Here is a 13865-nt window from a genome sequence, read left to right as displayed (position 1 = left end):
GAAAAGGCTGCTGCCCCTCTTCAGGAACCACATGTTTGTCTGGCCTCTCAACAGATACCCCTCCGTTGTGGTTGCACCTACGGTACGGCCATCTGTATCGCTGAGGCACGCAAGCCTCCCCACCAACGGCAAGGTCCATGGCTCATGGGGGATATATGAATATTTCAAAACTCTTTGCCTTTACAAATGTCTGAAGGACGGGTATACACTCGCGCACACACACACATATCCATCCACACATATACAGACACAAGCAGAAAACATTCCACGTGGTTAAAATATATCTAAAAACACAGATGATCAGATGATGTGACTTACCGAACGAAAGCGCTGACAGGTCAGTAGACACACAAAGAAACACACGAAATTCAAGCTTTCGCAACAAACTGTTGCCTCATCAGGAAAGAGGGAAGGAGAGGGAAAGACAAAAGGATGTGGGTTTTAAGGGAGAGGGTAAGGAGTCATTCCAATCCCGGGAGCGGAAAGACTTACCTTAGGGGGGAAAAAGGACAGGTATACACTCGCACACACACACATATCCATCCGCACATACACAGACACAAGCTTGTGTGTTTGTTTGTGTGTCTATTGACCTGCCAGCACTTTCGTTCGGTAAGTCACATCATCTGTGTTTTATATATATACAGAAATGGTGTTTTTAATGTAGCTGTGTCGTCTTAAACTCATATCAAGTATGAAGTGTAAAGTCTATATTTCCTACAAAAATAATTTAAAAATTCTGTAATTTTCATATAGCACTGCTCTCTGTGGTATCTCTAAGCCTGTCGGAAATCTTTTTTTGATTTTAATTAGGGCAGGTGTTATGTTGGTTATTGAAACAGGAGACATTTTCATATCCATATCATTGCATGTCTCAAAAACTAGTACACATGTGAAATGAACGTCTCTGTGTCTACACAAAATGAAATGTATTTAAACTGCAGTATAACTTGCATAAGGAGATGATGGGAGGTGGCTGAACAGTAGTCGTTAGTCTCACAACAAAAAAGAGAAATTCATCAAAATAAAGTCACAGATGTAAGATTTAATGGAAGTAAGACATTCATTAAAGTTCACTATACACTACATAGTAATAAGACAATGGGAAGACACCACTTAATTCAGAGTCAATGTCAGTGGAACTACCGGTGTTGCTGCTCTTAGTGACAAGTATTATCAAGTCTTCGATGCACTGTTGCAACACACCTTCATTGTTCCCTGCATTCTGTATAACTCCTTTCACATGACCCACTATCTTTTACAGTCTTCTGGTGTCACTTTCTCAAGTACCTCCTGCAGAAGCTGTTCCACTATGGTCAGTGTAATAATTTTTTTAAAATTTTATTTAAAAAAAAATATTTTTATTTTTGTGCACTCATATGATGCTTAACCTGAGCCCAAATCAGTTCTGTCGCATTAAATCGGCAATGGTTGGGAGAGGATCTGAGCATTTTAAGCCTGTAAAATTTTATTTATTTCTATTTTATCCACAATGTAAACTAGTTTCTTTGGCCTGCATTGCGACACATGTTCTAATAATTCTGCCCTTGTCAATTTGCTGTTATACCATGTCATACATTTCTCTAACCAGCAAACAATGTCATTTTCCTTCGATGCCTTTTGGGCACCTTGTCTTGTATAACTGAATGATATGGGGCATTGTCCGTGACAATTATAGAGTTTTCATTAAGTTTTGAAACACAGTGTCTTCAAACCATTTCACAGAATTAGTGTGGTTCGTCTCTTTGTGACAGTCGAAGATCTCGTTTGAAGGGAATAACAGCAGATGATTAGAAATGAATCCTTTTGAATTTCTGGCATGTGCTACAGTTATTCTTTTTCCTCTCTCGATACGTGCTGCTATACTACCACTGATGGTATCACCTGTGCAGCTTCCTTTCAAACTTTGTCCCCACTAATCCTCTAAGAAAGCAGCATCATGGCATTCCATTAATAACTTGCATCCAGAAACGGATTTATAGCAGAATCCTAGCTTTTTCACAACTGGTAACACGGATGATTTACTACCCTGAAATAGATCCACTGCTACAAGTTTAGCATATAGCTTCTTGAGTGTTACGTACTCCTTCCTTGAATGATTTGCATATATCTGATGACGAATAGCTTCTTCCTGAAAAAGAGTCAAGATTTATGACCCTATTCTAGAGGCGCCTCCTCTTCCCAGTTGCCTCCAATTTAGATGACTCACCTGATTTTTCTGTTGCAAATTTATCTCCAGATTCTTATCACTGATCATTCACTTATTTGCAGAGCAGCTGCAGTTTGCTCCACCACTTTATCCAAAGGAAGTAGAGATGCTCCTGCATCCCTCTCTCTCTCTCTCTCTCTCTCTCTCTCTCTCTCTCTCTCTCTCTCTCTCTCAAAATACTCCCTCGTGGAACACATGAATCCATGCCACTTATTGCGTATAATCATGCCATGTCCGACACTTTTTGAAAGTTTCCTAGGAGCGTGCAGCCTCTGTCTGCCTTTCTTTTGATTACTTTCATCACACATTGTAAGGCATGTGAAGCTGAAAGTCATCCAGATCTCTCAATACAACGGCTCGCTGAGGACTGGCTGCCACAATGCTTTAGGTAGGGCAGCGCAGTGGAAGTGGCAACTTAGTGGAAGCCGACAGTGCCAGGCTCCCAGCAGTGTATTGGTGGTGGGAGCTGTGCAGCATGCTACCTGTCAAGTGAGCACTAGTTTAAATTAGACTATAATGTTCAAACAGTGCTCAAGAAAGTACAACATAGTAGTCTTACTTTTATTGTGCTTTGCAGATGCACAATACTTTTCTTGAATTTTCCTTATGTTCATTTCACATTGTGTACCTTCATAACATAACCCCTAGATAATCAACGAATGTGGCACATTCTAGTGATTTATAATTGTAATTAAGTACTGTCATAATTGTTTCATGTTTATGCATATTGTCGTGCCTGTATACTTGTGGCAAGTTAGCTGTTGTTTCTCGCAACAAGTGGAAAATTTCTGAAATGTACATACAATCATTTGGAAATGTTATCTTCATTTAGACAACTGTGTGAGAGATCTACTTACTCTGAGAATTCATTTATATATGTTGAAATCCTTATCAGTACAATTAATTCAGTAATTTTTAAAACCACCGTTGATTCCCAAATTAACTCTTGAAAAAACTGCTTGTAATTCCGGAAGACTTACATTTAGAAGTTGCATAAATGGTTTGGTTGACAGAACTTAAGCTTTTCTGCCTTTTATCATTTTGTAGCCAGTTATTGGAAAATATTTGTTCTGTAATCTGCAATGTACCTTGAATTCAAGGTACCATATGTCATTCTTGAATTATAGTAGCTAATGCAAACACTTACACTTGCAGATTAAGTTTGGAGGTCTTGATGAAGATGAAGTTCTGTCGCGAAGAACTCGAGGAAAGAAAATCAATTATGAGGAAGTTGCTGGTTCTGACACAGAAGAGGTAATTTTCTTTGCTCAGTTTTTATACCATATGAATGTCAATCTGTTATTTCAATCATTAATAAGGGATCTCTCTTCATTGTCATTGACAATAATCAAATGTATTTTATTTACTTCAAAGCATCTTCCTCTGCAGATATATAATTGCTGAAATTATTAACTAATTTCATTGATTCCATAGAAAAAGTAGAAAAAAAGAAGACACTGACATTGGCTTTTATGCCCATTGTCCTTTGTGTAGCAAGAGAGAAATGTCACTAGTGTTGTAACAGGAAAGTTCACTTTTAACACATTAATAGGAAAGGTTTGCTTGTTCCAAAGTGAGCAGGTAGTCTTCACATTTCTGTTCTTGGGTGAAGCCCCTGTAGGGACGCCAGAGTAACCAAGTGTTGAAAAGTCAAACAATGGAAAATTCAGGATGGAATGTTAAAATATTATGAAAATATTATATTCATAATATTGTTGATAAATAGTGAAAAGGGGAGATATGAGTAATGGAAAGTGTCTTGAAAGGAGGATATAAGATGAACATCGACAAAAGCAAAACGAGGATAATGGAATGTAGTCGAATTAAATCAGGTGATGCTGAGGAAATTAGATTAGGAAATGAGACACTTACAGTAGTAAAGGAGTTTTGTTATTTGGGGAGCAAAATAACTGATGATGGTCGAAGTAGAAAGGATATAAAATGTAGATTGGCAATGGCAAGGAAAGCTTTTCTGAAGAAGAGAAATTTGTTAACATTGAGTATAGATTTAAGTGTCAGGAAGTCGTTTCTGAAAGTATTTGTATGGAGTGTAGCCATGTATGGAAGTGAAACATGGACGATAAATAGTTTGGACAAGAAGAAGCTTTCGAAATGTGGTGCTACAGAAGAATGCTGAAGATTAGATGGGTAGATCACATAACTAATGAGGAGGTATTGAATAGAAGTGGGGAGAAGAGAAATATGTGGCACAACTTGACTAGAACAAGGGATCAGTTGGTATGACATATTCCGAGGCATCAAGGGATCACCAATTTAGTATTGGAGGGCAGCGTGGAAGGTAAAAATCATAGAGGGAGACCAAGAGATGAATACACTAAGCAGATTCAGAAGGATATAGGTTGTAGTAAGTACTGGGAGATGAAGAAGCTTGCACAGGCTAAGGTAGCATGGAGAGCTGCATCAAACCAGTCTCAGGAACAAAGACCACAACAACAACAACGACAAGTAATCACATGGTGAGATGAGTACATGTATGTTATGGTTCAGCATTATGTTCATTAGCAGCATGTAAAAGACTTTATTTACTTTCAAACATATTGAGGTCAATCATTCTAAAATTCTTTTACACTGATTACAGTAGACGCAGAAATTTGAATTGATAATAAATGTAGGACGATAGGTACAGATTGAAAGTGATGTTACACAAATTTATTCCTGTGCCTACAAGTTGTGGCCAGATTCCAAATTACAATTATCTGACCACATAAAGTAACAATACAAGTTTTATTTTGTCCTATTGTTATTTACAATGGATCAGGATTCATGTTCATTTCATGAGATACAGAAATAATCTTTCGCATTGCACAAAGATAGCAAAAGAAATCCAGTTATAGAAACCTTCATTAAATACTGAATAAAGTATATTACATGCCATGCTCTTGTAGTGAAAGGAATTGATTTCCAGAAGTAGATTGTGGTGAACCAGCCATCTCATGAAATTGTATGAGAAGAACGTCAGAGATTAGGAACACAAAGTTCCTTCAGCATTTGGCAAAAACAAACTGAATAAAGAAGCCAGCAGTGAAAAAATAAAGATACTTGTTCATAACATAAAAGCCAGAAAAGAAAGAATTAGTAATATTTTTCACAAGACTGATTAGTTATTAAAATTATCACAAAACAATATCAAACACAACAGAAATATAATCAAACAAAGTAAAGTCCATGATAAAATAATGACAATATTAAGAAAATGATAGATTGCTACTCACCACATAAAGAACATGTTGAGTCTCAGACAGGCACAAACAAAAGACTGCTATACATGTGAGCTTTTGGCAGAAGGCCTTCTTCTAACACACACACACACACACACACACACACACAGACGAGCATAACCCATACACTCATGACTGGATTGCGAGCAACTACGCCTGATGAAAGAAGCCGTCTGGGTGATGGGGGTAAGGAGGAGGCTGGCTTTGGGGAGGGGGAGGGGGAGGGATAGCATGGTAGAGGTGGGGGAGCATGTACTGATGCTTGTGAGAGAATGCAGGGACATGGTGGGGAACAATGTAGGACTGCTGAAGCAGTCGGGAGGTTTTTTTTTGGGGGGGGGGGGGTGGACAAGGATAACTAGAGGAGCAGGGAAAAAGTGAGAGACTAGTGGATGCGTTGATGGAGTAGAAGGCTGCATAGTACTGGAGTGGGAGCAGAGAAGGGGACAGATGGGCAAAGGACACTGACTAGCAGAGTCTGAGGCCAGGGGGGGGGGGGGGGGGGAGGGTTTCGGGAATGCAAGCAAGATGTATTGCAGGGAAAGTTCCGACCTGCATAATTCAGGAAAGCTGGTGTTTGTAGGGAAGATCTAGATGGCAAAGGCTGTGAACTAGTCATTGAAATCAAGCACATTGTTTTGGGCAGCATGTTCAGCAACTGGTTGGTCCAGCTGTCTCTTGGCCACAGTTTGTTGGTGGCCTTTCATGTGGACCGACAGCTTGTTGGTTATCATGCCCAGGTAGAATGCAGCTCAGTTTGTAGATCACACAACAGGTTTCACAGGTGGCCCTGTCTTTGATGGGGTTGATGACGCTTGTGATCAGACTGTAGTAGGTGGCGGTGGGATGATGTATGGGGCAGGTCTTGCATCTAGGTCTGTTACAGGCAAGGCAAGGGGCTGGGAGTTGGGGTGGAGTGGGTATGGACAGTGGTATTACGTAGGTTCAGTGGAGGTGGAATACCACTGTGAGAGATGTGGGAAGGGTAGTGGGTAGGATATTCCTCATTTCAGAGCATAATGAGAGGTAGTCGAAAAGTTGAAAGCCTGGCAGAGAATGTGATTCCGTTGCTCTAGTCCTGGGTGGTACTGCGTCCTAAGAGGAGTGCTCGTTTGTGGCCAGATGGTGGGAATGTGGAAGGTGGTAGGGGACTGTAGGGACAAGACTTGGGAGATCTGTTCCTGTACAAAGTTGAGAGGGTAATTTCGGACTGTAAAGGCCTCATTGGGACCCTTGGTATTTTTGGAGGAGGATGGATGCGATTGCCATGGGTGGTTAGGGTGTATGGAAGGGTCTCTTCTTATGGAGTGTGTGCCAGCTGCTTAAGTGGGGGTAATGGACAGAGGTACTGATTTAGCCATCTTTGAGGTGGACATCAGCATCAAGGAAGGTGGCGTGTTGGGTTGAGGAGGACTGGGTAAAGCAAATGAGGGAGGAAGTGTTGAGGTTCTGGAAGAGTGTGGACAGGGTGTCCTCATCCTTGGTCCAGATCACGAAGAAATCATCAGGGAATCTGAACAATGTGTGGGATTTTGGATTCTGCATGGTTAGGAAATATTTCTCTAGGTGGCCCATGAGTAGGCTGATATAGGATGGTGTCATGTGGATGCCCTTTGCTGTATCCTGAATTGTAGATGATACCTTCAAATGTGAAGCAATTGTGGGTGAGGATATAGTTGGTGATGGTGATCAGGAATGAGGTTGCGGGTTTGGAATCATTCAGGTGTTGGGAAAGGTAGTGTTCAATAGCAGCAAGGCTATGGGCATTATGAATGTTATTGTAGAGAGAGGTGATATCATTAGTGATGAGCAGAGTGCCTTGTGGTAAAAGAACAGGAACTGTGGAAAGTTGGTGGAGGAAATGGTTGACGTCATTGATGTAGGAGGGTAGGCTACGGGGAATAGCATGTAGACATTCTCCCGGTCCATACAGAGGAAACACTTTTTGCCAGAAACGCTACGAGTCTGGCTCAACCTAAACCCAATGTTGTACCCTGCTTGACTGAGCTCACTCTGCTATCCAACTGCCCTCCCACTGCCCCCCCAAATAAACGCCTTTAGCATTCCAGAATTTCTTAACTTCAAACCTTGAGTCATTGTAATTCCCAAATTTGCTCAAGATAGAAGCTAACCACACATCTGCAGAAAGAACCACAATCCTCCACCTAAAAACTCTTCCTGACCTTATCATCCTACCTGCTGACAATGGCTCCACCACTTTGGTTTTGATCTGCAATGATTACCTGGCAGAAGAACTCTACCAACTCTCAGATCACCCATCTGCAAACCCTGCCACAGTAGCTCTGTTCAAGAAATACAGCAGGATATCCAGGCTATCTGCAGCTCCTTAGAGCCATGACAGAATGTCTCCCCTGCATGTCTCTCTTTCCTCACCCTACCACTCCCCACACTCCTGCCTTATACACTCCTGGAAATTGAAATAAGAACACCGTGAATTCATTGTCCCAGGAAGGGGAAACTTTATTGACACATTCCTGGGGTCAGATACATCACATGATCACACTGACAGAACCACAGGCACATAGACACAGGCAACAGAGCATGCACAATGTCGGCACTAGTACAGTGTATATCCACCTTTCTCAGCAATGCAGGCTGCTATTCTCCCATGGAGACGATCGTAGAGATGCTGGATGTAGTCCTGTGGAACGGCTTGCCATGCCATTTCCACCTGGCGCCTCAGTTGGACCAGCGTTCGTGGTGGACGTGCAGACCGCGTGAGACGACGCTTCATCCAGTCCCAAACATGCTCAATGGGGGACAGATCCGGAGATCTTGCTGGCCAGGGTAGTTGACTTACACCTTCTAGAGCACGTTGGGTGGCACGGGATACATGCGGACGTGCATTGTCCTGTTGGAACAGCAAGTTCCCTTGCCGGTCTAGGAATGGTAGAACGATGGGTTCGATGACGGTTTGGATGTACCGTGCACTATTCAGTGTCCCCTCGACGATCACCAGTGGTGTACGGCTAGTGTAGGAGATCACTCCCCACACCATGATGCCGGGTGTTGGCCCTGTGTGCCTCGGTCGTATGCAGTCCTGATTGTGGCGCTCACCTGCACGGCGCCAAACACGCATACGACCATCATTGGCACCAAGGCAGAAGCGACTCTCATCGCTGAAGACGACACGTCTCCATTCGTCCCTCCATTCACGCCTGTCGCGACACCACTGGAGGCGGGCTGCACGATGTTGGGGCGTGAGCGGAAGACGGCCTAACGGTGTGCGGGACCGTAGCCCAGCTTCATGGAGACGGTTGCGAATGGTCCTCGCCGATACCCCAGGAGCAACAGTGTCCCTAATTTGCTGGGAAGTGGCGGTGCGGTCCCCTACGGCACTGCGTAGGATCCTACGGTCTTGGCGTGCATCCGTGCGTCGCTGCGGTCCGGTCCCAGGTCGACGGGCACGTGCACCTTCCGCCGACCACTGGCGACAACATCGATGTACTGTGGAGACCTCACGCCCCACGTGTTGAGCAATTCGGCGGTACGTCCACCCGGCCTCCCGCATGCCCACTATACGCCCTCGCTCAAAGTCCGTCAACTGCACATACGGTTCACGTCCACGCTGTCGCGGCATGCTACCAGTGTTAAAGACTGCGATGGAGCTCCGTATGCCACGGCAAACTGGCTGACACTGACGGCGGTGGTGCACAAATGCTGCGCAGCTAGCGCCATTCGACGGCCAACACCGCGGTTCCTGGTGTGTCCACTGTGCCGTGCGTGTGATCGTTGCTTGTACAGCCCTCTCGCAGTGTCCGGAGCAAGTATGGTGGGTCTGACACACCGGTGTCAATGTGTTCTTTTTTCCATTTCCAGGAGTGTAAATGCTTCCTAAAGTCTATACACCCAACCATCCAGGACGAGAGAATCTCTGCTCTTGTGGTTACCTGTAACCTATCCTTCTAGTGCAAAGACACTGAGCATTTCCTCCACCGACTCTCCACAGTTCCTATTCCTTTGCCACACAGGACCAGCTTACCACTATTGATGCCACCTCCCTTTACACTAACGTCCCTAATGCCCATAGCCTTGTTGCTATTGGACACTACCTTTCCCAATGCCTGGCTGATTGCATACCTACAACCTCCTTCTACATCTACATCCATACTCTGCAAGCCATCTGACGGTGTGTGGCGGAGGGTACCCTGAGTACCTCTATCGGTTCTCCCTTCTATTCCAGTCTCGTATTGTTCGTGGAAAGAAGGATTGTCGGTATGCTTCTGTGTGGGCTCTAATCTCTCTGATTTTGTCCTCATGGTCTCTTCGCGAGATATGCGTAGGAGGGAGCAATATACTGCTTGACTCTTCGGTGAAGGTATGTTCTCGAAACTTTAACAAAAGCCCGTACCGAGCTACTGAGCGTCTCTCCTGCAGAGTCTTCCACTGGAGTTTATCTATCATCTCCGTAACGCTTTCGCAATTACTAAATGATCCTGTAACGAAGCGCGCTGCTCTCCGTTGGATCTTCTCTATCTCTTCTATCAACCCTATCTGGTACGGATCCCACACTGCTGAGCAGTATTCAAGCAGTGGGCGAACAAGCGTACTGTAACCTACTTCCTTTGTTTTTGGATTGCATTTCCTTAGGATTCTTCCAATGAATCTCAGTCTGGCATCTGCTTTACCGACGATCAACTTTATATGATCATTCCATTTTAAATCACTCCTAATGTGTACTTCCTGGTAGCCGTGACTAACTATATTCTCACTCTCAGCTGCTTCATCTCTGAAGGCTTCATCTACAAACAGATCGGTGGTACAGCAATAAGCACCTGCATGGCACCATCCTATGCCATCCTATTCATGGACCACCTATAGGAATACTTCCTAACTACCCAGAATCCCAAACTCCTCACATGGTTCATATTCGTTGATGATATCTTCCACATTCCTCCAGAACCTCAATACTTTCTCCCACATTCACTTCACCTAATCTTTCTCAATCCAACAAGCCACCTTCCTTGATGCTGATGTCCACCTCAAATATGGCTACATCAATACCTCTGTCCATATCAAACCTACTAACCATACCTCCATTTTGATAGCTGCTACCATTCCTTACTAAGAATTCCCTTCCATATACACTAGCCACCTGAGTCTACTGCATCTGTAATGACAAGTAGTCCCCCTCAAAATAGACCAAAGATCTCACGTAGGCCTTCATTGACCGTAATTACCCTCCCGTCTTTGTACGGAAACAGATCTCCTGTGCCTTGTCTCTCCAGCCACCTATCACCTCCCACACACCCACTGTCTGGCCACAAAGGAGCACTCCCCTCATGACTCAGTACCATCCAGGACTAGAGCACTGAATTACATTCTCCTCCAGGGTTTCAACTACCTGAAATTAGGAATATACTACTCACTATTCTTCCCTCATCTCCCACAGTGGTATTCACCTCCCACCGAAGGTATGCAATATCCTTGTCCATCCCTACACCAGCCCTGCTCCCAACCCCTCGCCTCGTAGCTCATATCTGAAATCAGGAATATACTACTCACTATTCTTCCCTCATCTCCCACAGTGGTATTCACCTCCCACCGAAGGTATGCAATATCCTTGTCCATCCCTACACCAGCCCTGCTCCCAACCCCTCGCCTCGTAGCTCATATCCCTTAATAGACCTAGATGCAAGACTTGTCCTATCAAAGGCAGGGCTGCCTGTGAAACCAATCATGTTGTCTACAAACTAAGCGGCAACCGCTGTGCTGAATTCTACTTGGGCATGATAATCAACAGGCTGTCTTTCTGCATGAATGGCCACCAACAAACTGTGGCCAAGAGACACAGGGTGTATACGCTCCGGGACAACCAGGAAATCCGTGAAAAACCTGGGAATTTTTTTACCTAGGAGGAAACCAGAAAAAACCCTGGAATTTTTTTAGAATTCCAGTAATTTTTCATTGTTTTAGTCTTCAGTTAAAATTTTATAATTTTAACTGGTAATAACTGATAGTCCAATGAAGAATTTTACTATATCCCACTACAGCAGAATAATACTGCAGCAATAAAATGTAAATGAGAGAATAAAACCAAAATAAAACTTAAGTTGCAAAGGAAATGCGACATTTACAGCAACAAAACACAGAGCACACACAAGCACCTGCCAAAAGCAAAATGTGTGAAAGGCTTGAAGACAAAGACTATGGAATAGTTCATAACAGCAAACTGCTTCCGATGAGCGTGATGTCACAACTGTTCCCATTAAGTTCGTTTTGAGCAGTTGCCAGCAGGCTCATGTACATGCGCAGTTTGAGTCGCATATGAGCAGTACCTTCTCCTGTTTCTGGCTACTTGAAGTGTGGCTGCAGCAGTAGCAAAAAGCAGTCATGCTACACAGAAGAGTTTTTCTGGCTTGCCCAAGCTGCCAGATTCGCGCAAGAGGGAGGCGGATAGTGACCCGTGTATACGTTTAGTGATTTTTACTGTTTTCCCTTCATTTACATTTTATTTGTCAAATGAAAACAAAACAGATTTCTGTTGGCGGGAGCTATCAAATGAATTAAAATACATTCACATAATTATGAAAGACTAAAATATGTTATTAGTTTCAGTTTTCTGATTTTATTTTGTTTCCATATTTTTGGCAGTCACGCATTAATCGCCTTGCACAACAATGAAGTTATTTTTGTCGGTTTGCTAAATAAACGAGTCTTTTATTAATCTTTTCCAGAGATGCAGTCAATTTATAAGAAATGAAGTGTTTCATTCCACACTATTGTTCACTGAATTTCAAGTTCACATTTTCATCTTCTGGCACGTATGACGTTACGACAATAAAGAACCAAACTTGAGACAATAAAGTACTGGTACTCCAAGAAAATTTGCGTCCCAAAAAGCGCACTGAAAAGCTTAATATCAGGTTGGGGCTTACTTCATTGTGCATGTGGACATATGAATGTGTCCTTTAAGCCGAATTATGCAATTTAGTATGGTTTGTGAAATTCCTATGCTCATGTAGTATCCTCTGAGGTCCTATTTCTTTTATGACGTCATGTAAGGTGTCTTAATGTTATATGTGTATAAACATGTGAGCTTCCTACATCATCGTAGCTGCCCATGTGCAGTAACGACTGTTTTCTGGCACTCTCTGCTGCTGAAGCGATCCCATATCTATGGGGTCATGGGAAAATATTGCAAATGGTTCTTTAAAAAGTATTATTTTCAAAGGAAATTTCCTTTTATGTAAGATGAGCTGTGTTACGTGTGAGAGTGTGCAATGCATTTCTTAAATTGTTAAGTGTTTGACTCTCATTTAAAACTTAACACTTTCAGTTCCAGCCACTTAGAATAATTTTGAGCCCAGAAGACAAGACATTAATGTCATTGTTTAAAATTTTACTGGCACATTTGTGTGACATATCTAAAAGTGTGACACACGCTAAAAACACCAGTGTTTTATTTGGAAGCTTAGCTTTTCTTGTAGCTACGCTACGTACATTAATTCAAACCATTAACTTTTCCTATTTGTGTGTTCATGCTACTTAACAGTCATGTTGCTATTGCCTAACTACATGCTCTGAATATTTGCTGTAATTGGCTGTCAATATCATGTGACGTGAGCTGTGATTGGCTCATGTAGTGCATTGGACACTCTGTTTCAATGCTTCAGAAACTAATGTGCTGTGTTTGGTGGAATTCGAATTTATACTTTCATAATACGAAAATATGCACCCTATTGTAATATGAAGATGCAGCGTACATGTTGCTGCGCATCAAAGGTCTTTCCAAAACGCAGTTCAAAGGATTGAGAATTTTACAGCTCCGAGGAAAAGTACACTGTCACTTATCGTGTAAAAAGTGTATTTTCACCTTGGAAGAAGTGTATTTTCACAATGGAAAAAGTACGTTTTTAACCGGGAGATCTGGGAAAAATCCAGGAATTTTCTTTTCTTGTCCACTTATACACCCTGAGACAGCTGGACCACCCAGTTGCTGAATATGCTGTCCAAAACATGATTCACTTCAGTGGCTGCTTCACAGTCTGTGCCATCTGGATCCTCCCTATCAATACCATCTTTTTGGAAATGTACAGGTCGGAACTCTCCCTGCAGTATATCCTACAATCCCCTAAAATTTCCTCCCTCCTCCCCAGGCCATCAACCTTCGCTAGACACTGTCCTTCAACTATCTGTCCCCTTCCATGCTCCCACTTCAGCACTACAGAACAACACAGCCTTTTATTCCACAAACACACACAATAGCTTCTCTCCCTCCCCCCTTCTGTGCTTCCCTCCTTTTCCACTCCCCCCCCCCCCCCCCCGCCTTCCCCTCAAACCTCCTGACTGCATCTAGAGGCCCTACCCTGTCCCCAACACATCCCTGCATGTTCTCATGAGCAGCATTACACCCTGCTCCACCCCTGCCTTCCTATCCTCCCCTTTCCCACCCC

At 43.2% G+C, this 13865-nt stretch overlaps 1 protein-coding gene across 1 annotated transcript in view; it reads left to right on the top strand.

The window, feature by feature from the left end:
* LOC126235493 (uncharacterized) overlaps window positions 1–13865 on the top strand; it is a 177559-nt gene that overhangs the window by 145996 nt on the left and 17698 nt on the right. The window contains exon 16 of the mRNA XM_049944212.1: window positions 3365–3463. Coding sequence (XP_049800169.1) covers window positions 3365–3463 — 99 coding nt within the window. The remainder of the gene's footprint in view (window positions 1–3364; window positions 3464–13865) is intronic.

Source organism: Schistocerca nitens, chromosome 2 (assembly GCF_023898315.1).
Source record: "Schistocerca nitens isolate TAMUIC-IGC-003100 chromosome 2, iqSchNite1.1, whole genome shotgun sequence".
Lineage (NCBI taxonomy): Eukaryota > Metazoa > Arthropoda > Insecta > Orthoptera > Acrididae > Schistocerca > Schistocerca nitens.
The sequence above is the reverse complement of the archived record's forward strand: the minus strand, read 5'-3'. Positions and strand labels throughout refer to the sequence as shown.